We start from the raw sequence: 25,643 nt of genomic DNA on the forward strand, positions 1-25,643 counted from the left end.
TGTAATGCACACTTCTCTAGATGTTTTCTTCATGAACAGAAATTAAAGTGGCTCTGTCACTGAATATTGAAGTCTAGTCAAATAGAAATATGAGAGAATGGAGGTTGTATTTTGTATTTTCTTTGAGTTATTTTTTTTTAAAGAGAGAGAGAGGAGAGAGAGAGAGAGAGAGAGAGAGAGAGAGAGAGAGAGAGAGAATTTTTAATATTTATTTTTTAGTTCTCGGCGGACACAACATCTTTGTTGGTATGTGGTGCTGAGGATCGAACCCGGGCCGCATGCATGCCAGGCGGGCGCGCTACCGCTTGAGCCACATCCCCAGCCCTTCTTTGAGTTATAATTAACACATTTGGTAGACAAAAACCAAATAGTTTGTATACTATTTCAAAGTATCGATAATTCTTGTTCCTTTCTGTCTTACAATTAAGGGATGAAAAATATTTCCTAAACATACTTCTTCATAACACCCAGAGGAGAAGTGATGAGCATCTTAACCATCCAACAGATTTGGGATTGGCTAGATTGAGTTGTTCAAAGATTGAGCCAAAGTCAAGGTCCAGAAAAAGTTACAACTCTGGGATACTTTATCTCAAAGGTCCCCACATGATCAGCCTCCCTCTCTGATCCTATTCCACTCTGCTGGTAAGATATGAATATGCAGATGGCTTTATCTTTGGTTTTTAAGTTCACAAAATGCTAGGGATAGTCCATATAGAATAGCATACAACTATCTACAGACCCAATGAAAGGTGCTCTGATCTTTTATCAGTAATGTTAGAAGCAACAATTTTTATAGTGCTGCAAACAAAACCCAGGGCCTTGATGCATGCTAGGCAAGTGCTCTACCACTGAGCTATACCCCTCAGCCCAGCTTCTCAGTCTCTTCAGTTGCTTCCAGCTTATGCAGCTTATCTGAATCATACCCAGTTAACATTACTCCTGAGTGAAGGAAGAGGAGGGAAACACAGACCTGTGCGTGCCTGCAGACCATTTATAAACATAAAAATATGACTGAAATACTTTTTATTCATTATCATCACCATATTCCCCCTTGACATTGGCAGCACTAGAGTTAGCTTTTCAGCTGACAGAACCTTCCTTCAAGAAAGATTTTGACATCTGTTAAGTAAATGTTGCCAACTCTTTTTTTTTTTATGATTGGCTAACATTCATGATGAAAACTGCTGCAACTTGATCTTTGGAATGAAATCACCAACCTCATTTTGCTGAAAGGCACAGTTCTACCAGGATTGAATGGGAACTGAGTTCATTACACAATCTCACTTCCTCAATGATACATTTAATTTGTCATGCTGCTTGCTATTTTCTACAATAGTTCTTTGGCAACATGTTTCTCAGATTCATTTGTGAGAATCATAGTTATGAGATTTCCTATGGCAGTAAGATCAGACAGGGAAAAGGCAAAGAGAAAGTAATTAATATGTTTTAAGTAGCCATTTGCTACTAGACAATAAAATAAGCGTTGCATATATTATTGTATGTATCCTAATTCTTTCTTTGTCAGACCATAAATTCTGTGAAAGCAGTTTACTCATATGACATATGAGTGTCCTCAGATATTAAAAAATCCATAGCTATATCCCCAGAACCTAGTAGGGTTCTGGAATTTGGTAGGTTTTTAAAATATTTTAAGTAAATGCACTATCATGCAAGGTCAACATTATCATACTTTTGCTACAAAAATGAAAAAAAATCAAAGCTTTAGAGAGATTAAATTGTTTGCCTGACTGGTGATGAATTTGGCTAACAGTCATGTTTAGGTTCCTCTAACACAAAAGTCTGTGTTTTAAATAAATTTTTGTGGAATGACATATATTTTTCTTTTTTCCTCCTTTTTATTTCCAAGTTTCCTCAATAGTGATTTATTTTTAAAAAAATACAAAATTAAAAGTAATAATTGTTTCTTCCAAAATTTTTAATTAAATTCTAGAAAAATTCAGGTTGAAAAGTTGACTACTAATATATCTGACACAAGATATATATTAAGGCCTTGCACTAACCATTCTTTAGTTCTCTAATACTTGGTACATTCCAGAACTACACTTGATTTCCATTGGTAAGGAACTCCAGTATTTACTATTGTTTTAGTCTTATAGTAGAACAATACTCACAAAACCCCAGATGTGGAAAAACTCAATCAAGTAGTTCATGTGGGTGAAGCAGCATCTTGAAGAACAAGAACTCACTTGAGTTTCTATCAAAATTATAGCAAAGATTAATATATCCTGCAATAGTATTATTTATGATTTATATAATAGAATATTTGAGTGCAGAAGAATTAATCACTTCTTCTAAGACATATTTAAAGCAAAACAGGCTAAAACACCCTATTTTATTCATTAACTCAATATACTCAGTGGAATAATGTTAACTTTTTACCATAGAAATATACATTGATACCTTCAAAATTTTTCTCTCTTAGACCTGAGACTACATACAATATCTCCTTTTCCTTCTTAATAGGCCTTTATTCAGAACATATCCACAATATTTTTCATAGTGATATTTTGTGAACATTGATAAAAACTGAGACAGAATTCTAAGATTCTCCCAAGACCTCACATCTGATGTACCAAATATAAGACTGTGATTGTGGTGGATCTTAGTCCCTTGATTGTGTTACATAATGTGGCTCGGTTGTCTTTAAGAAAGGGAGATCATCCAGGTAGACTAACCTAGTCACATGAGTTCTTTAAATCTGAGTCCAGAGATCAAAGGCAGAAATCAGAGAGATTTGAATAAAGTATGAGAGGGACTCCACGTGAGAGAAAATTCTCTAACGCCAATTCTGAAGATAGCCGTGGGACAAGACCTGAGAACAACCTCTGGAAGCTGAAAGTGACCTCCCAGCAAATAGTGGATCTCAGTCCCTAAAGAATTGAGTTCTGCCAACAATCTGAATGACCTAGATTTCTCCCCCAAACCTCCAAAAGAGTATACAGCTCTTCAGCCCAGCCAACATGTTGATTTTAGAGTTGTGAAAACTTGAGCAGAGAACTCAACCACATGGTACTGGGTTGTGAGATACTAAATTAGTAGTTTAACTACCAATTCCTGGTAATTTGTTGCAAAACAGTAAAAAAGTAGTACATTAAGTCAAAAAGAAATATAATATTTCATCTAATCGTTACTATATTACCTCCTGGTGTTCTAGTAAGTCAAAATGATAAGATGATAAATTTGAGAATTCTGGGTGGAATACTTTGCTTTGAACATAGTCATTTACAACCCTAAACCACAGAGCCAGGAAAATAAAATAAACAGGACTTTAAAACATACCTAATAGGTTTCAGTACAACAGAAAGTGCTAGGCCTGCTTAATTCTGGATGCAGGGCCTGCTAGGGTAGAAGCTGCTCCCTCACTCAGAGCAGTACCTCCCTGGAGCCCAGAGTTCTGATCCTGCATGACCAGAAAGGAACTAACATCTCTCTTCACCTGTGCAATGTCAGATATTTCCTTACATAGGTCCAGTTCAAACTCTTGGGGGGGGAAAAAAAAGCTTAAATAGCTTTTAGATCAGTAGATTTAAAACACTACTAAGGAATCCTCTTAAACTTGTGACTATAGATTATAATACTCAAAATATTATCATATTAAGGGGCAGACACATGAGGTTTAGGGAAAAATTCTGTAAACTAGGTCCATTGTGCTGACCCCCACATGCTTTCACTTTTAAAAAAGCAATTTACCGGCAGTCCTGACTGGCTCAGGAGGACAGGATATGTTACATTGCTCAACAAACAAACTGTTATCTTGCAGGAGAAGTGTAGGCCCCAAAATGTCAATAAGAATACAAGATACCCTGAAAGGGGAGACTTTTGTGACATACACAGACTGGATCCCAGAACTCAAGGAAATAAGAATAATTCCCTCTCACCATAAAATCTATAAGAACAGGTTCCAATTAGAACTGGTCAACATGGGCCAAAGTCACCTAGTATTGACATCGAAGTGCGGACTTCAAAATCTGATGTCATCATACTGTCAGTCAAAAGTCAAGAGGTGAACCTGGGTGGGACTCTCTGGAAACTTCCTTGGGATCCCAATAAAACTGAAGGACAGGAGAGGCGTGCCATCCCTCTCCACTCTGAGGGAATCCACTCTACCTTCAGAGTGTCCCCTGTCCCCTTTTCTATCCCTTCTAATAAACTCATGCCTATAACTTTGAAACATGTCTAAAATCTTTCTAACCTGATCATAAGAATTTGGGCTTAAAGGGGAGTCTCTGCATTGCCTCAGTTTCCCAGCAGACCGCAACTCTGTAACAATACGAATCAGCTAAATTTATGTTCATATCATAAATCACACAGAAACATTGATCCAGGTGAAGTCTTGTAGAAGTCACATTCAAAGACACCTTTAATACTCAATCAAATTCAGCTAAATCTCTGGGACTGGTGGTGGCAAATTTTCCTCAAACATTTGTAAACCGACATCATTCTGACCTCTCATTGAGAGCAAAACTTGGTAGCCAACCAAGGCAAGTATCCAGAACTGGCTGCTATTCTGTCAAGCAGGCAGCACACCAATAGACAATATATTATATGCCAGGCTGTGTCCCTGCAATGTACTGAGTTAGACCAGATGCCCATATCGTGGCTCACTCCTGGGTCAGAAGAAAGGGCAGGCCAATGACTTTCAAGTCATAATAAATAGATTTCTCCATCAGTCATAATATGTGCATAATGAAGAGGCAGAAGAACTCAGCCATAATTCCATCTGGCTCAGCAGTCTGTAGAAAAAGCAAGGGAGTAAGTAATGTGAAGAATTTATTATATTACAAACCAAAGAAAACAAACCTTTACTCAGAAAAGCAATCTGATAACCAAAATGAAATAATAAAACAAAACAACCCCACCCCCTAAAAAGTGGCCATCAGAGGATGGAACACTGGAATGGAAGTTCAAAGATACAATTTCTTGGTCTATTCTAACCATTGTACAATTTTTATAAGTTCACCATTATGTCTTTACAATGAGAGTAAACTGTGTTCCCGGACAGAGTCAGAAGATAGAGAAGTCAGTCCCAGGAGGAAATAAATTAGGTGGCACTGAAAAAAGGGTTAATTCTTTCTGGTCATAACAACTGGAATTAAGGTGAAATAACTGAGAATTTGATGTCTGTAAATTGCTTCAAAATAAGAAAAAGTGAATGCCAAACTTGCTGTCTCTACTATTCTTTTGTTATTTCCACATGCTGTGCCACTTGGCCCCACTTGGCCCCACTTGTGCAGTTGGACAAATCTTCCCAGAGTACTCACAGTGATTCATTAGCAATTGCACCACAAATAAATAGAATCTATCTTAAAATTCAGTTTCTTTTCACAGAGACTCTGAAGAGGGTGCCAAATTCAGTATCAAATTTTCAAAAATCTCCAAAAAGAAATTCTGTCCTGTTGTATACAGATGCTTTAAAAACCTCAATGCACAGGTGACTCATGAAATAATATAATTGGGCGGGGGGTCGGTAAAGTCACCAAAAAGATTAAAGTCTGGTATTAAATGCTTATGTTTACTAAGCAAAAAGAGATCAGTGGAGGAACAGGGATAAAATATCCTAGCAAGCTTTGCCAATAGTAAAGCAAATAAACAAATAAAAATATATTAGCTGGGAGTAACATTTTATTGACTGATTGTCCCTTTTGTTATCTGCTTCCTTGCATGAAATTAATCTTTCCAAAAATAGTTGGTTTAGGTTACTGGGTGAACTAATGATAGACTAAATGCTTGACAATCCCATATCAAAAAAATATAAACATTGGGATTTCCGTCATTTCCTACTATTGAAAAAAGCAGAGTCTTTGAGTTAAAAAAAAAATGACTTAAAATACCATTAGCAGTGTAACTTTGTTACCTAACCTTTCTGAGCTTTCTTTTATGTTAGATGTTGATAAATGTTTGTTTAATGTATGACTTGGAGGGAGTGGAATCGCACATATACACATTGCAAAGCAGAGTATTTCTTACATAGCAGGGTGGTCAGTGAGTACACATTCCTTTACTCTCCCTTTTCAATGTCCACCCAATTTTATTGTAGGCACGTGGCATTAATTACACCTCAGGGCTTTCCTGTCATTTAAAGTAACTAGGTAAAGAGAGAGAAAGCTCAACACGGGAAATTAACAAGTTAATGTAGCAATAATGACTTTCAAAATTGAATTGACTTTTGCTTCCATTTTGCCTTGCTACAGCAAAGTGACTCACTGCTTCCCTATACCTGCAATAATTTGGGACTCTTCGTTGAATTTCCAGAAGTGGTTAGCAGAAATCTGCCTTTATTAAATCCATGCACTCTCCCGGCAAAATTCCAAAAGAAAATTCCACAAGATTTTCTGTCACAATTTTCTCCCTAGATTAAAGAGCTGTATGTCAAGGTCCCTATTAACATACAGGTCATGTAAAACAGAAACACTTCATGTATCAAACTGCCCCAAGCTTTGAGTCATGAGATGGAGAGTAAGAATGCCACACATCTGAGCCTCCAGGTCACAGCTGGTGGCAAAACTGAGGCTTGCTTGGCTAGCTTTCCAAGCCTCTTCACCACCTGCAGCTCAACCAAAACCCAAAGAACTTGCAGGAATTTGTTAAACAAATGTATAGAGCATTCTTATTTAAAACTAAGCCCTTTTACATGCTTTCAAAAGCTACCATCTAAAGAATTCTGGAAACTCTTTGATATCCTCCCCCACCCCCATTTTTCTTGATCTGCAATCTACATCCTGTGGTTACGCAGCATTGACTAACATCAGGCTCTTCTGATAACAAATCTACAATGTCTATGGGAAATTCTATTCTCAATCAAGGACAGAAAATTCTGTGCTTAAACATTATATTACTCAAAGAAGAACTTATAATGTGACCATATGAACATTAAAAAAGTAGCAATATGTCAATGAAAAGACATTACAAAAATATAGGAGAGACAAATATTATTAACTCAATATGTACTAGTTCTAAAAGACCTAAGTGGTTGTTTCAAAAGATAATTCATCACTATGTATGGGACAAAATTTTGTCTTTTGAAATCCAAGTTTACAGTACCAAAAAGACAATCTCTATTACTTCAAGCATACATACAGAGACAAGTATAGTACACACTCCTGCACATCTATGCATTTTTCAATAATTTGTGCATTCTTCACAATAATGAACAATCTGCCTGTATAACTTCTTAAAACTAGCACATATACTAACACCTGTCTTCATGAAGCTATCCACTTTCTAAGCTTTCTGTAGTTCATTGCAAACCAAATTTTAGATCCAGAAAATGAACATGTGCTTTGAAGTATTGTCATTTAACTTAAAGACGTTAGGGGCTTGATAAAGTTACTTTATCTCATCAAAATTCCAGGAGTGGTCAAGAGGGTATCAAAAGTTTATAGATTGCACTTAACTAAATGCAGGAATATCCTTTTAAAATGAATTCAGAGTATGCCAAGAAAGGTGGCTAGGGGACATTTCTTTTTTTCTTCCTCCCTGATCCTAGCATGTCCTGGTTTTCACCATTCCCTCATATCTCTAATCCAGTCATTCTAATATCTCCCTTGCCCAACCATAAAAATGTATAATCTCTCTGCCTTACCATTATACATTTCCTCTGACATGAGGAACATCACCTCCTTACAGAACAGTGACCACATCATATGGCCAAAGGAAACTGGCTTCAGGGTGAGGTCTATAGTTTATGGCTTTATCACCTCTGATGTGCATTTCCAGAGGATCCTATCACATTCGTTCAGTGCAATTACCAGAGATTAACTGGACAGTTTGTACTACATACAGTCTGAGGTATAAACACCCAAATAGAGGTAACTGCACCAGCCCCTAGAGGTCTCAGAACTCAATAGATAGATAGATAGATAGATAGATAGATAGATAGATAGATAGATAGATAAATGTAAAGAACCATTCCTATAGAATTAAAAAATGATTTTTTTGAACCCAACTTTTCCTATAGGGGATACAACAGAGGCTCTTTCTCCTTAAGTTTCACAATGTTACTTCTCAAACATAATCTTTATTCCCAGACCTGCTCTTTTGCTCTACAAAGCTGAACTTTAACATTCAAATATTTAAGACTAATCTTCACTTCTCAAACAACTTTATGGATAAGTCCTCCTACATGTGAAAAAAATGGGAGGTAAAACAATTCTCTAGTGCTATTTTTCTAGAGAAGAAACAGCAGATTATGACCAAATTGGAGGTACTATTAACACTTAATTTATCAGATAACCTGTCATTATTGTGAATAATTCAATAAAGCCATCCACATGATATCGGGAGGGGGCATGTGAAAATACAGGACTTTTTTTTAATATACCCCTTGAACACTATCTCACCTCATTTTGAGAAACAACATCGTTTTTGAGAATAATCAGGTTTCCAGCACTCTGCCCACTTTGGCCTGTGAGGTGCCTGCTGTCAGTCACTGCTGCTTGGGCTCCCCCAGGCCCTGGTCCTGTCTGGGCCCCTGTGTTGTAAAACATGAAAGTATCACTCCCTGAGCCTGCTGTCAGACAGGCCTTGTAGCAGTAGGTCTTGGTGAGGGAGCCATTCCCTCGAACCTCAATGAAGTGAGGCTGCACCTTGAGGCCATGTGGTAACCTGGCATCAATATTGTTGTTGGCCTGTTTGTATAGTTCTGCAGGGCACCGCTCCCTCACTCCACAGAAGCCTCCACAGCATGAAGTGCCATATGCAGTGTAATGGTAGCACTTGATGATGCTCAAAACAATGATTGTCAAAAGAAATATAAAAGATACTGTGCTTAATGCTATTATCAGATAAAGTGTAATTTCCGAGTATGTCCGAGGACTCTTCACATGTCTCTGAGTGTCAGGGAGAATTTTAGAAACCCTATCCACCACAGCTACTGTAATGGCCACAGAGGATGAAAGTGATGGCTCCCCATTGTCACGGACCACCACAGTCAGATTGAAAGTGGTACCACTCTCATCTCCTATCTTTCTAGTAGTCCTAATTTCTCCTGTGTGCAGCTCTACTTTAAAGAGGTCCAGGTCAGAAGTCTGGGCTAGATGGTAAAAGAGCCAAGCATTTTGTCCAGAGTCTGAATCCATGGCTATGACTTTGGTGACCAGGTAGCCAGCAGGGGCAGTTCGAGGCACCATCTCAATGGCTGCTGACGAATTGGTTGAGGTAGGGTACAGAATGTGAGGGGCATGATCATTCACGTCCACCACATACACATTGGCGGTCACAGTGCTGCTCAGTGGTGGCTTCCCCTTGTCCTGGGCCTCCACAGTCACAAAAAACTCTCGAAACTTTTCATAGTCAAAAGAGTTGACAGCATAAAGGCTGCCACTGGCACTGTTAATGGAGACATAGGAGGTGACTGGCAGCCCTTGAATCTCCCTCTCTAGGAGGGAGTAGGTCACCTCTGCATTCTCCTTTTCATCTGGGTCTGTGGCTTGCACAGTGCAGAGCAACACTCCTGGCAAATTGTTTTCCTGGATGTAGATGGAATAGGAGTCCTTCAGGAAGCTTGGTGGATTGTCATTGATGTCAGAGATTTCAACCTTCAGTGTCCGTTGGGATGTGAGTTGTGGTATTCCCCCATCAGTGGCTATCACTGTGATGTTGTAGGCAGCCACCCGCTCCCGGTCCAGAGGGCCACTCACCACCAGTGTGTAGGAGTTTCCAAAGCCATTCAGCCTGAAAGGCAATGTGGCCTCCAGACCCAGGCTCACTTTCCGGTTGGGGCCCGAGTCTTGGTCATTGACACTGAGAAGGGCCACAACAGTGTTGGGTGCAGCATCCTCAGGCACTGGGCTATATAGGTCCGTCAGCACCACCTCTGGTGCATTGTCATTCACATCCACAATGTCCACCAGCACCTTGCAGTGACCCGCCATGGGCACTGGACCCTGGTCAGTCGCCTGCACATAGATCTGGTAGGAGGAGGCCTCCTCATAATCCAGCGCCCCACTCACTCGCACTTCCCCGGTACTGGCATCTATGCTGAAGAGCTGCCTTTCTCGGTCCGAGGTGTAGCTGCTCAAGGAGTATCTGAGCTCCCCATTGGAGCCCTCATCCGGATCTGAGGCATTCAGCTTTACCACCAATGTGCCTGGGGGTGCGTCCTCCCGCAACTGGACGCGATAAGTGGACTGGTCAAAGGCGGGGGAGTTGTCATTAGTGTCTAGGACGCGCACAGAGATCTGCGCGGTGCCTGAGCGAGGTGGGCTGCCCCCGTCCACAGCCGTGAGAACCAGGTGGTGCAAGGCTGCCTGCTCGCGGTCTAGGCCCTTACGCAGCACCAGCTCCAGCACCTTACTGTTCTCCTGCAGGGGTTTAAGGTCCAGCTCAAAGTGTTCACTGGGGCTGAGCTCGTAGGTCTGCACTGAGTTGGCGCCCACGTCGGGGTCCTGCGCGCTCTCTATGTGAAAGCGCGCTCCAGGCGCCACCGATTCGCTTACCTGAAGATGGTAGTCGGGCCGCGGGAAGCGCGGCGAGTTGTCATTGATGTCCAATATTTCCACTTCAACTGCGCTCACCGCCACAGGGTTGTGCGCCAGCACCTCCAAGCTAAGCAGGCAGCGAGGCCGCTGCTCGCACAACGCCTCGCGATCAATGCGCTCGTTGACGAAGAGCGCTCCACTAGTCAGGTCCAGCTCCAGGTAGCGCGGGCTGGGCACACCCAGATGGTTGATGCGCAGACAGCCAGGCCCCAAACGCCGCAGCTCCAGCCCCAGCGCTCTAGCCACGTTGCCCACGAGTGCGCCCGGTGCTTGCTCCTCAGGCACCGAGTACCGTAGCTGGGAGGCCGCCGGGCCGGGCAGCAGCACCACCAGCAGTAGGAAAGACAGCAGCAGCAGCCACGGCAGGGGCCGCCGGAGTCGTGGATGCTCTGTCGCCCACAGTCTCGTGCCAGCCTGCTCCATAGCCTCCGGCGGCGGCGGAGGCAGCCGGGCAGGGCCCGAAGCAGCAGCTTAGCCAGCCCTGCTCCACGCCTGGGCCCCGCCTCCGCCTCCGCTCGTGCCGCCCCGCGCCGACTCCAGTACAGTTCACGCGCTACCAAACGCCTGGGGCCGCTCCCCTCGTAGGCCTTCTCAAGGGGCCCCGGCCCCTCTGCCCCGGCTGATCCCCCATACCCCAGTTCCTCCACTCTTCTCCAGTCGCTCAGCCCGGCTCCGCTTCCTGCAGCTGATGCTGCTGCCGTAGCTGCTCCGGGGGGAGGGAAAAGGAAGCTGAAGGGGAGGGGGAGAGGGAGGAGTGTTCAGCAAGTCCAGCTCCGATTCCGCACCGAAGTGGTGAACAGCAACCTCGGACTGCCCAGCCACTCCAGCCTCATCTCCTCCACCCCGAACCCGCCAGATCCCAGCAAACGGCGGGAACACGGCCACTCCCTGTCTCCCTGCCCCCAAGGTCCTGTCCATCCACTTTCCAAGGTCTCTCGCCTGCTTAAAAGGTCTTATAAGATTAGTCTGTGAAAAGCAGTTAAGACCCTGGAACTCAGGAGCTATCGGCTCCCTGAAAAAAGATTTCCAAGCGCAATCCAGGAAAATAAACTGAGAACCTTAGCTAAGTATGGGGACCTGGGTGGCGGCTCTAACATTTAAAGGACACAAATGCAGGGGCGGTGCTCTGGAGCCACTGGGATGGGAACTGATTATTTTACCTGACCCCCACGACATCTCTGGAACACTCTTTAGTACTACAGAAAGTGCTTAACTCCTAGGGCAAAGGGCAGGGGATAGCAAATGCTGTCCGCCTTTTGGGAGCAAACCTAAAACCAGCATCCTGGGATTCAATACTCAATTCTACTCCTAGTCAAGCGGTACTTTCAGTGTGTACCTTGGCAAATAACAAATATTTCAGTGTTTAAAACTTTATTAGCTCCTTGAAGTTGCAGGCAAACCTCTTATTTGACCCGTTTAGGACACACTAGGTAAAAAATTGGTAGAAATTTTAAGAGCTTCTTCCCCTAATCTCCAAATCTTTTTCATTTATCACCCAAGACATTTTCTTTCAAGAGTGATTTTAATTTTTTTTTTCTTTAATAGATGACAATGTCTTCAAGAGCCTACAAAATCATTAAATTAAGAGTGTTACTCATGATCTTCTAAGCCAGGCTGGAATTTGAACTCCATTAAAGCTTTGCAGTTAAAAAAAAAAAAATCTGTTATTAAGCAAAATATGGGAGGCTGGGATTTATTTTACAATAGCCAGCAATTTCAATGACTGCAGCTCATCTTCTATAAACATAAGTTTCCTATAAACCTCTGTGCCTCTGGGTCCCTAAGCCTACCCTTATATTGCTGCAGAAGCGACACACAAATTCTCTACCGTGAATGAGAAGGCAGAAGGAGCAGGCAAGCCTTTCCCTGCTGTGTCATTGCCTCTGCTTCTCAGTTCTGAATATTCTCTCTTTACAGGCCCTCTTATCTTTCCCACAGAGGTTTAAAATCTATTGCCCAACGTGCAGAAAAGCACTCATTAAAATGTCCTTTCTCTTCCTCATCTTCCAGCATCATTGTATTTGTAGATCTTCTTTGTTGGTCATTTTCTAGCTAAGGACTGGAACAAAGCCAGAGCAAAAGCTGACATTTGGCATGCTTCCCTCCTTGAGGGGACAGTTAAAGACCCAGGGTTATAATCCCAACACCCAGACTTCAAAGGTCTGAACTAGCACATCCTTCCTGCTACCCAAGTGCACTCACTAACAACATTCCATGCATGACCTAACCATTTTTTTTTTTAACAGTGAAACTCCCATCTTCTTCTTAGCACTGCTGTTTCTTATTTGTCCTCTTTGTTCCCTCAAGGGTGTAGAGTGGGAGGCAATTTCCATCAAAATATATTCCTGTCTCCTTTCTTTGGTCTCTGGCTTCTCCTTCTTCTGTCTGCAACCTCCCCAAACATCCCTCAGTAATTCTGTCTCTGTTTGCTGTGGTAATTTGATCTCAGGGAGCCTTAATCTCTCAAGTGCACAAACTGTAGTCCTGGCCTATGTCCTCACCCATTACTTATTTCTGAAAACAAATGGCTTATAAGTGGAATCAAGTTGTAAATTGTCAGGAAAAGTGACCTTTCTTCCCCTCATCTCCTCCCAGCCCTCACAGTCACTGCCACCTCTGCCCATAGCTCAGAAACCTGCCTCTGGGTATTGACCATGTATGGCCCTCTGCCCCTGAAGTGATCACAGGCACTTAAGGAAGAGATTAAAGTGGTAGAGGCTTGTTGATGTTTTTTAACAGAATCCCCTAAATGTCATGTCTCAGGAGAAAAATGACAAATTGTCTTTCAGCAATCTCCTCATCTTCTGGCAAGGACACCTCCCAGGTTGTCCATTTTGATGTTTCAGGATCATAAGCTCCAACTAGTGTGTTCTCCCTTAATGACTGAGAAGGCAAAGAGAGAACCAACACAATTAGCCTCCTTTTCAAAGACATTGTACTAAAAAAATGGTATATTCTAGTTTTGGCACTACAATAATTTTGTTCCTCACACTATGATCTGAGGCTTCTGTCCACCTTACCAACTAATCAAATGTGATTGGTCTCACTGTTGGTAGAGGGCCCTTTCTATAAATATGAATACTAGCGTTTTGAGCACACCGTTATGCATTCCTTCCCCTAGATCTTGCAGAACACCTGACTCAAAAACAGAATAGAACAGTGATTAAGAGTGCAGTATTTGGAGTCAGCCACACTCCTGCTAATGACTAACTATGTGACTTCAGACATGTATCTTAATGTAAGTTTCAATTTACTTGTTTCAAGTGTGGGAAATCATACTAAATAAAATTCAGAGAACTAATATTATGATTACACAAGATAATGTATATAAAACAAATTGCATAGGGACTGACAATTGCATTATTATTATTAATGGTATTTGTGATGGTGATGTTATTTTTTAAGTATTTATTTTTTAGTTGTAGTTGGACACAATACCTTTATTCCATTCATTCATTTTTATGTGATGCTGAGGATCCAACCCAGGGCCCCACATGTACTAGGCAAGCACTCTACTGCTGAGCCACAACCCCAGCCCAACTGGGATGTGATTAAATGCAACCATTTCTTATTGTCAAACAACATCTTAGCTAATAATCTACATGTGGCATGGTCCCTTATATAATAAACAGAGATAAGCAACTGCAACTATATCATTTAAGAAATCAATGATGATGGGGAAGGTGAGTGTGCACCAAAATTAAGCTTTCTCAATGATTTCTACAACTTATTCTACAAGTTGGGGATATTTTGAAAACAACTCTATATTTTGAAAACAACTCCCCCAAACAGCCCCCTGTTAAATTGCCAAGTAAAAGGAACTTCTTCCATAGGAATTCCTCCAGAGAATTTATTTCCTCACAAGAGATTCACTTTTTTAAGATACAAAGAAATAACCCTAGCAACTGAGTACAGAGTAATTCCAGAACAGCACGTGAACACTAATGCCTTGCTGTAATTTCCAGCACCCAGTATAGAGCAAGGCACAGAGGGCTCAATTCAATTTTTTAAACAGAAATTTGCTTATGTAATTTAAATAAAATAGCTTCTTCCTTGCTCTTCCTCATTCCAAATCCTATGTAAATTTCAAGGTCCTGCTCAAAACCCACCAATCCATGAAACAGTGTCTATTCTAAACATAAGGATCTTTCTTTCTCTTTCACAATCTGCAGCCTATCTCTGAATGCTAACACGTGTCCTTCTTTAATTCATACAAATACTTTATTATTCTCCAATTATAAGCAAACTAAAAGCAGGAGCCATGTTTTATATTTGTGTCTCCTTCACAGTATTGGAAATCTTATAATTCTCAATACATGTTAATTGCTTCATCTTCTTCTGACCCTATTTTTAGCAAATTCAAGAACAGCTGCTGCAACTCAGGCATTCCCACTTTGCTGTATGTGGATAAAACACATCTTACAAAAGGAAGGATCAAGAGCATGCAATGATTTTACTATGAATTTTTGCCTTTAAAGCTGTCAAATGAAAATATAAAACAAAGTACTTCAAACTGGGAGAACTAACAAAGTTGCTGAACCCTAGAAAGGATTTTGCCCAAAGGTATTATGCTGTCATTTTTCTATTTTATATTAAAATTATAAGTTATAAAATTAAGGTATTCTTTGCTTATAATAAGAAAAGTGACAAGATTAAAGAAGAGCCATAAGACAGAATGTTTGTTTTCCCCTAAGCTGGATAAGAACTTTGAAATAATGTTCCTTACTTATATTTCTTAATTATATTTGTAAAATACATCTCTCAGGAGATCATTGGGCACAGGAGCAAAACCAATCACAACACAATAGAATTAAGCTACAAGAAAAATACTGGCACTCAGTAAACTCTCCTAATTCACATAAATTTCCATTCTCTATTATCAACATCAATTCAAATCATTTTATTTTGCAGAACCACAGGACAAAAGGACATGCTCATTAGTTTGATCAGGTTTGGGGATGACAATTATGAGTATCTGTCAAACAGAGAAGGGCCTAGTTTTCATTTTTAATTTGTGAATTTATGTTGCGCCACAGACTGAGTACCTGTTATATAATTAAAAAGAGACAGGGCTGGGGTTGTGGCTCAATGGTAGAGCACTTTCCTGGCACCACATAAAAATAAACAAATAAAATAAAGGTATTATGTCCCTCTCCCATAAATATATATATATATATATATATATATATATATATATATATATATAGAGAGAGAGAGAGAGAGAGAGAGAGATAGCCATCTCCAAAGTTTAGTCTGATCCAAAGTGGTTTTAAAACTTTTCATCTTGTCAAAAATGGATGGTGGCTGGGGTTGTGGCTCAGCGGTAGAATGTTTACCTAGCACACATGAGGCACTGGGTTCGATCCTCAGCGCCACATAAAAATAAAATAAAGGTTAGTTAAAACAATGGATCTTCAGGCACCTCCACAAGAAAAATACTTTTCAATATAATTACAGCATTATTTATAGAAATAGTGCCCCAAATTTTTCACATGAAATGACAGCTGAGTTTTTTTCACATCTCCCTTCCTCCAGAAGGAATACAGTAGTATAATATTTGGCATTAGCAATTGGCTTTTGGGAAGACATACTTTAAATTTTTAGTTCTGAGAAATTTATATGATGGTACTTGGCTGATATTTCTAGAAATTGCTGAGAATAAACAAAAGGGACTCAAGCCATCTTTGGATGAGTATTAAAAAGGGAGAGATAGCTAACATCTTGGGGTGGATAACAGATAAAAATCAAACTTTACTTCTCCATCAATACTCTCAATTGAGCAGCCCTAATAAGATTCACAGAATATTAAAGGTGAAGATTTATTTAGACTCTTAGCCACATTCTTCATTTTTCATCAAAGAAAATGGCTACATAAAACTTGAACCTCAAGATTGATGAGGAAATAGGAAGCACAAAAGTGATATGAGTCAAGGATCTGTAACCAGATAAATGATCTTCCAAGGTACTACAAGACCCTACAGATATGACTATAGAGAACTAAATTTCCTCTTTTTAAAAAAAAGTGCCATTGAGTTTGATATAAATGATTTCAAAATTATTGTTTATGAGCACTTAGAAATGAAGACATTCTTCCTAGAAACTATTTTAAAAATTGTTAACTTACAACCTACAACATAGACTTAATTTTTTTTCAAATGGATGTTTTAGATTTTCAATTAGTAGAATCATTGATAAATGAAGTGCTACAAACACAGTCTTCTGGAATTCATGGAGACATAAAGTCTCCCTATATATTCATGAAGACAAGATGAAGAAAGATAGCAATACAATATAGTTATAAGGTTAGGTGATTTCATAATTGTCTGTTGAACAGTACCGAAGAGTGTTTATTAATGGAATTCATCAGCCTGGAAGGAGAATTACAACAGGGACTATAGGGATTTATCCTTGGTCTTATCCTATTCAGCATTTTATCAGTGACTGAAGACAAGGAGGCAGCAAGCTTCCAACAATTGAGTACCAAGTTGAGCTCTTCTGGAACAAAAATCAGCACTGTCTAGGTTAAGCTAAGTTTTTGACTCATTAAAAGCACAAATATTCTATTTAAGATTCAATAAGTGCCCCACATTCATAAGTTTGTATTTCAGCTAAAGTCTGGCTTCTACTATTGCCATTAAGATCTGTTCCAAGTTTCCATTCATCACTTAGGACCTCTTATTTTAATAGAAAACCTTGTTTGGCCCTGTTTCACTTCTCTAATTCTTAGAATTTTGGCCACAGAATAAAATAAGATGAGAATTTGGCACTAAAGAACATCCTTGTTCCCAAATGGGTTTTAGCCAAAGCATTCATTGATTTCAATGTGTGTGGGTGTGGGCTTGTGTGCATTTTAAATTTAGATATTGCTGAGGTGATTTGAATTTGAACTGTTTTCCAAGATATGCCCTGAGCTCAGTCTAGATGAAGGCCCAGTTTCTACTTTCTTTTCCCACTGTGTTTGTTGCCTTGAAACAGACAATCAACCTATCTGGTTCTCAAAAGTTCCCATTCATATATTTAGAGTACCATTGGCTTATTTGGGTTCCCTTTGTATTCTGATGTCTTGAGGGTTAACAGTTTAATATATATAGTCATTTAATCCTTACAAGAGACTAATGAGGTTGGTATTGATGAAGAAACGAGATTCCAAAACAGTGAAAAAATTTTTCAGACTCTCTAGGAACCTTTTTCCCTGTGCCTCTGTTTTTAGTGGTCTGATACAACATCTGACCATTACACATGCACCCCTGCTTAAGAATCTTATTGGTCACAAGCTATTTAAGTATTTTTATGGAGCCCCATCTCAGTTGTTTTCACAACTACAAATTTCTTTCTTTTTTAGATATTTCAACTGGATCATCTGTGTATGTTTTAAAAAAATAGTTGGTCTTAGCAAACTCATGATATAAAGAATCTTTATTTATATTCTAACCTCTTCTTTCAGTACTATCTTGCCACCTACAATATTCTGTGAAGTTTTACAAATGACTTTAACTCTTCAGATGTAAATCCCACTCATGTATTCCTTGTGATAGATTTTGTTACAAAATTCCTTTAATAGCTATGCTTGCAACATGATAAGGTTGGTAAAGTATTACTTCTCTAAATTAGCCAGGCTAAAATGTACTGTTTTATGAATATTAAAAGATGCTTTAAGGTATTTTGATAAAATACTAATGGTACTAAACCTTTCCTTAGCAAACCTCATTTTATTAAAATTATTTAGAAAGAAATTACTGAGTCTTCAATTTCTCTCTCTCTCTCTCTCTCTCTCTCTCTCTCTCTCTCTCTCTCATAATAAGCAAAGGAAGCACACTGTACTTAGCTGATAGAATTCAGAAGAAAAATCTGGCACTGTTTCTACTTATACAATGCCTCTGAACTAATGGTCTCAAAAAAATCTTAAAGTCATTTAGCTTGATACACCTACAACCATATATCTTGATTGGTACCAATTTTAGCTTTTTAGCCCAGAACAGAAAAAAATATACAAAACTCCCAAATACAATTAATAATTTGTGAGCTTTCTTTATCTTAATCTATTTTCAATTGTCTATTAAATCCAGTGAACCAAAGACAGTATGGTGATAACTTTAGCTAAGATATAAAAATTAAAACAGAGAGGTTTGATAATTTCCTAGAAATACAGAGTTGATTTCAAGAAGAACCAAATAAAATTTTCTTTTCACTTCAGTGTTACGTCTATTGTAACAGAGCTGTCATCCTCAGATATTCAATATCCTTTGTAATTAAATTTTCATCATAGCCTCCTGTGACTGGTTTTCTGCAGTACTCTCTAGTATTCCTTTGATCTGATTATCATAGTTCATTTAAAATCTCAACTATATATGAAATATTTATTGGATCATAAATCAGTGTACACATAGTATACATTGGACAGCCATGCCTCATAGGATATGTGGACTTTAGTTCTCCTTAAACTAGCAGGAGTTGAGGAATTAAGGGGGATTAATCAAATTGCATAAAGTAATTCTTTTCAAGGGTCAGTAAAGACTTCCAATAACCTATTAAGAAGGTAGGAACAACCCTGATTAAGTCAGACTTAGTTTACTGTGATTTATTTTCATTTTTCCTCATCTTCTATGTAGTTACAAAATTAAAAATCTATGCTACCTGGGCTGGGGACGTGGCTCAAGCAGTAGTGTGCTCGCTTGGCATGCGTTATATTTTTTACATATTTTGGAAATTAACCATTTACTGGATATATGGTTTGAAATTATTTTCCCACCTTTCACAGGTTTTCTCTTCATTTCATTGTTTCCTTTGCTGTACAGAAGAAATTTAGTTTAATATAATCTCATCTGTCTATTTTTTATTTTGGAATCATATCCAAAAAATCATTGCCCAGACCAATGTCATGGAGCTTTTTCCCACATTTTTTTTCTATTATTTTTTTTAGTTTTAGGTGGACACAATATTTTTATTTTATTTTTATGTGGTGCTGAGGATCAAACTCAGTGCCTCCTGCTTGCTAGGTGAGCACTATACCACTGAGCCACAAACCCAACCTAACATTTTTTCTTGTAGTCATAATCTCAGGTCTACATTTAAGTCTTTAATCTATTTTGAGTAGATTTTATATGGTTTGAGATAAGTGTCTAATTCATTCTTCTGTGTGTCGATACCAAGTTGTCCCAACACCTTTTATTAAAGAGTCTGTCATTACCCTATTATGTGTTCTTAGCACCTTTGTTGAAAATCAATTAACTGTAAATGCATGGATTTATTTCTGGGCTCACTATTCTGTTCCATCTATGTGTTTGTTTTTATGCCAGCAACCTGCCATTTTGCTTATTGTATCTTTATAGTATATTTTGAAATCAGACAGTGTAATGTCTCCAGCTTTTTGGTGAAGATTGCTTAGGATATTCTGGATCTTTTGTAGCTGTATATGAATTTTATGATTGATTTTTCTATTTCTGTGAAAAAAATCACTGGGATTTTTATTAGGATTGCACTGAATCCATAGATTGCTTTGAGTAATAAGGACATTTTAACAATATAAATTCTTCCAATCCATGAACACAGGGCTATCTTTCCATTATTTGTGTCTTTAGTTCCTTTTGTCAGTGTTTCATGGTACAGGTTTTCAGTGTACAGGTCTATTGCCTCCTTGATTAAATTTACTCCTAACTGTGTTATTAAATTTGTAGCTCTTATAAACAATATTGTTTTCTTGAGTTCTTTTCTGGATCTTTCATTGGTGTAAACAAACATTACTGGGTTTTGTATGTTGATTTTACATCTTGCAAACTTTACTGAATTCACTTATTAGCTTTAACAGTTTTTTTGGTGGAGTATGTAGTTTTCTTTTTATAAGATCATATCATCTTCAAACAGCAACAATTTTATATTGTATTTTTCAGTAGAAAAGAATGAACCTTGACTCTTATAAAAATGAACTGAAATGGATCACAGAACTAAATCTAAATGTTAAAATTGAAAAATCCTAGGAGAAAATTTATAAGAAGGAATTTTTTTCAAACCTGGGATAGCAAGGTTTTTATTTTTTAAAGTAGATCACAATGGGCATAAATTATAAAACAAAAAGGAATAATTTACATTCATCAAAACTTAAAATTTTGGGCTTCAAAGACATTGCAAAGTAAATGGATAAGCCATGGGACAAAAGAAAACACCTGCAATACATATATGTAAGACTTGTATACATACTTTTATAACACAATAATAACAAGACAATTAATCAACCTACAAAGGCAAATGATTTGTATACACTTCATAAAAGACCATAGAAAAACATGAGAAAATAACATGATTAGTCTTCAGGGAAATGGAAATTAAATCTATAGCAAGATATTAGTTTCATGCCCATTGGAATGGATAATATTTAAAAGATTAGTAACATCAAGTGTTTGTGAAGATATAGCATAATTTTACCCACATTTTTCTAGTGAAAATGTAAACTAGTGTTAACACCTTGAAAAACAGTTGCATATTTCTTAAAATATATACCCATCATAAAATCCAACCTGTCTACTCACAGGTATTAAAGAAATAAAAGAGTACACAAAAGTCTTATTAATAATAGTCAAAAATTGGAAACAACACAAAAGTCTATCAATAGGTGACTCAAATTTTTTAAATATGGAATACAAAAAAATTGGGAACAGCACAAAAGTCCATCAATAAGTGACTCAATTTTTTAAAATATGGTATATAATAGAATACTACTACACAAAAGTAATGTACTACTGAAAATACACAACATGAAGAATCTCAAAGTCATTACGCTGAGTGAAAGAAAGCAGATGTAAAAAGTTCACACTGAATGATTCCATTTATTATTTTTAAAATGCAATAGTATATAGTGATGGCAGCAATTGGTGGTTGTATGGGCCCTGGGTCAGAAGGAAGAATGACAATAAAACAGACAACAGGACACTTTGAGGGTGATGGAAATTTTTTGTGTCTTCATGGTAGTGGTGCTTTTAAGAATGCATGAAACCATCAAAACTCATTGTATAACATAATTTAAGTAGATGTGATTATATTAAAATAACTTTAACAAAGTTGATTAAAAATTTTAAAGCTAGATATCTTATTAAAATAATTATAATACTTTAAGCTTTTTTGCAATTTTTATTAGTTCTTTTTAGTTATGCATAACATTAGGATTTGTTTTGACATAATTACAAAAACATGGAACATAATTTGCTCTAATTCAGTCCCCAGCATTTCCCTTTCCTGTCTCCTATTAAAGTAAAATTAATCAAACCACACTGAGTGCATACAACCTTCAATAGAGTATTTCTATAGAACTGTAGATAAAATATTGATTAATTTATAAATCAGTTATAGAATAAAAATGGACATTATACTTCAAAGAAGAGGCAAATCTAAGTGAGGCAGATGGCAGCAGACATATAGATAACATTTCATAATTTATCACTCTGCTCATCTAAATAGGTCAAATAATGAGTACCATGGTTAAAAACTTGAACATTTACTTTTTAACTCCTAACTACACAGAAGATAAAACAATTTTTCGGTGATAAAATTAATTTGAAGAAAGTATTTGTGAGCCCAAGGGTGACAGATTATGAGAGTCATCATAAAAGAAGCAGAAACTAATGCTTATGTTCTCAACATTCTAAGGCTCTTGTCTCTGCACAGAGCTACAAGAAGCACCATGACAATTTAGACTATTTTATTTTTAAAAAGATGAAAGGATGTTGAGACACATCAAAAATCAGATCAGTTTCAAGCAATGAAATAGAAGACGCCATCAGAAGCCTACCAACCAAGAAAAGCCCAGGACCAAATGGATACCCAGCTGAGTTCTACAAGACCTTCAAAGAAGAACTAATACTAATACTCCTCAAATTATTTCATGAAATAGAAAAAGAGGGAACACATCCAAACTCATTCTATGAGGCCAATTATCTCCTGGATTTCAAAACCAGACAAAGACACATCAAAAAAAAAAAAAAAAGAAAGAAAAAAAGAAAACTTCAAACCAATATCTCTAATGAACATAGATAAAAAAAAATTCTCAATAAAATTCTGCCTAATTGAATACAAAAACATATCAAAAAGATAGTGCACCATGATCAAATGTGGTTCATCTCAGGGATGCAGGGTTGGTTCAACATATGGAAATCAATAAATGTAATTCATCATATCATTACAATTAAAGATAACAATCATGATCATCACAACAGATGCAAAAAAAAAAGCATTCAACAAAATATAGCACCTCTTCATGTTCAAAACACTAGAAAAACTAGGAATAACAGGAACACATCTCAACATTGTAAAATCTATCTATGCTAAGCCCCAGGCCAACATCATTCTAAATGATAGAAACTATACAGCAGAGTAGATGGATGGGAGAAATATTGAAAAATTGAAAGCATTTCCTCTAGAAACTGGAACAAGACAAGGATGGCCCCTTTCATCACTTCTATTTAACATAGTTCTTGAAACTCTAGCCAGAGCAATTGGACAGATGAAAGAAATTAAAGGAATATGGATAGGAGAAGAAGAACTCAAACTATCACTATTTGCTGGCAACATGATTCTATACTTAGAGGATCGAAAAAAAATTCCACCAGAAAACTTCTAGAACTAATAAAGGAATTCAGCAAAGTAGCAGGATATAAAATCAACACCCATAAATCAAAGGCATTTCTCTACATCAGTGACAAATCCTCTGAAAGAGAAACTGGAAAAACCACCCTGTTTACAATAGCCTCAAAAAAAAAAAAAAAAAAAAAACCTTGGGAGTCAACTAAACGAAAAGGTCAAAGACCTCTATAATGAAAACTACAGAACACTAAAGAAAGAAATTAAAGAAGATCTTAGAAAACGGAAAGATCTCCCTTGTTTTTGGATAGGCAGAATTAATATTTTCAAAATGATCATACTACCAAAAGCACTATACAGTTTTAATGCAATTCCAATCAAAATCCCAATGACATTCCTCAAAGAAATAGAAAAAGCAGTCATGGAATTTATTTGGAAAAATAAGAGACCCAGAATAGCTAAAGCAATCCTAGCAAGAAGAGTGAAACAGGTGGCACATTACACCAGACCTTAAACTATACTACAGATCAATAATAACAAAAATGGTATTGGCACCAAAATAGACTTATAGACCAATGGTACAGAATAGAGGACACAGAGACAAATCCACACAAATGCAGTTATCTCATATTAGACAAAGGCACCAAAAACATATTGGAGAAAAGATAGAGTCTTCAACAAATGGTACTGAAAAAAATGGAAATCCATATGCAGCAAAATGAAATTAAGCTCCTATCTCTCAACATGCACAAAACTTAACTCAAAGTGGATCAAGGACCTAGGAATTAACCCAGAGACTCTATCCTTATCAGAAGAAAAAGTAGGCCCAAATTTTCATCATGTTCAGATTAGTCCCTGACTTTCTTACAAGACTCTGAAGCACAAGAAATAAAAGCAAGAATCACTAACTGGGATGGATTCAAACTAAAAAGCTTATCGGCAAAAGAAATAACCAGTGAGGTGAATAGAGAGCCTACAGAATGGGAGCAAATTTTCACCACACACACACATCAGATACAGCACTAATCTCTAGGATATATAAAGAACTCAAAAATCTTAACACCAATAAAACAAATAATCCAATCAATAAATGGGCCAAGGACTGAACAGACACTTTGCAGAAGATGATACATAATCAATCAACAAATATATGAAAAAATATTCAACATCTCTAGCAATTAGAGAAATGCAAATCAAAACTACTCTTAAGATTTCATCTCCCTCCAGTCAGAATGGTACCTATTAAGAATAAAAAAAAAAAAAGTGCTGGCGAGGATGTGGGGGAAAAGGCACACTCATACATTGCTGGTGGGACTGCAAATTGGTGCAACCAATCTGGAAAGTAGTGTGGAGATTCCTCGGAAAACTGGGAATGGAACCTCCATTTGACCCATCTATCCCACTCCTTGATTTATACCCAAAGGATTTAAAAACAGCATACTACAGTAATGCAGCCATTTTAATGTTTACAGCAGCACAATTCACAATAGCTAAATTGGGGAACCAACCTAAATGCCCTTTAGTAGATGAATGGGTGAAGAAAATGTGGTACATATACACAATGGAATATTACTCAGCATTAAAATAGAATAAAATCATGGCATTTACAAGTAAATGGATGGAGTTGGAGAATATTGTGCTAAGTGAAGTAAGCCAATCCAAAAAACCAAATGCCAAATGTTTTTGCTGATATGTGGATGCTGATCCATAATGGGGATGGGGTGGGGAGCATGGGAAGAATGGAGGAACTTTAGATAGAGCAAGGGGGAGGGAGGGAAAGGGAGGGAGCATGGTGGTAAGAAAGATGGTGGAATGAGATGGACATAATTACTCTAAGTACATGTATGAAGACACGAATGGTGAGACTCTACTTTGTGTACAACCAGAGACATGAAAAATTGTACTGTATATATGTACTATGAATTGAAATGCATTCTGATATCATGTATAACAAATTAGAATAAATAAATAAATTTTTAAAATATTAGAAAAGAAAAAAATTTAATTCATAACACACCAGTATGCATGTAGCATAACTGTACTTTTCCCAATACTTAAATGAATTCTTAATAGCAGAAGACAGGTGATAGGAAGATACATTTAATCTTATGCACATTAATAATTAACTGTCTGGCTCAGGCTGTCATTAACCTTAGGAAGATATGTTTTAAAGGCTTTGGTGGAGATTCAGAATATACTACTTTCTTATGAGAAGAAGTCAAGTGTAATTTTTTCTATTGCATAACATTTTCCAATTATCAACAGAACAGGAATGGGAAAGCTACATTTCTTATTCATTTTCTAGGCATCTGTATTACTACTAGGTACTGAGAATAGAAACAATCTGATTTTGTTGGACCTGATAAAAAAAGTATTTTAGTATTATTTCCATAATAGCCCCAAATGTGGTTAGATAGAAGGGACTGAAGAAAACTATTTCTGAGTAAAAAAAAAATTGTAACATTCAATACTACAAAGCAGATCCAGTAGAAACAATCTGATTTTGTTGGACCTGATAAAAAAAGTATTTTAGTATTATTTCCATAATAGCCCCAAATGTGGTTAGATAGAAGGGAC

The 25,643-nt window shown here is 37.7% G+C and overlaps 2 protein-coding genes across 3 annotated transcripts in view; both read right to left on the reverse strand.

The window, feature by feature from the left end:
* LOC308654614 (protocadherin alpha-7-like) overlaps positions 1-25,643 on the reverse strand; it is a gene marked incomplete at both ends in the record, with an annotated part of 173,337 nt that overhangs the window by 29,034 nt on the left and 118,660 nt on the right. The window lies entirely within an intron of this gene.
* PCDHAC2 (protocadherin alpha subfamily C, 2) lies at positions 4,630-11,122 on the reverse strand (the record flags this gene model as incomplete). 2 transcript variants are annotated; one of them, XM_081296802.1, is made up of 2 exons in its annotated part: positions 8,361-11,122; positions 4,630-4,754 (listed from the first exon to the last, which is right to left on the reverse strand). In XM_081296802.1, the coding sequence occupies exons 1-2, from the start codon at positions 10,920-10,922 to the stop codon at positions 4,692-4,694; spliced, it is 2,625 nt and encodes an 874-aa protein (XP_081152928.1). In that variant the 5' UTR covers positions 10,923-11,122. The 2 variants fall into 2 exon arrangements, with proteins under 2 accessions (XP_081152928.1, XP_081152929.1); XM_081296803.1 differs by lacking the exon at positions 4,630-4,754 and having other exon boundaries at positions 8,352-11,122.

The sequence above is a fragment of the Spermophilus citellus genome, assembly GCF_964194105.1.
Source record: "Spermophilus citellus genome assembly, chromosome: 1".
Lineage (NCBI taxonomy): Eukaryota > Metazoa > Chordata > Mammalia > Rodentia > Sciuridae > Spermophilus > Spermophilus citellus.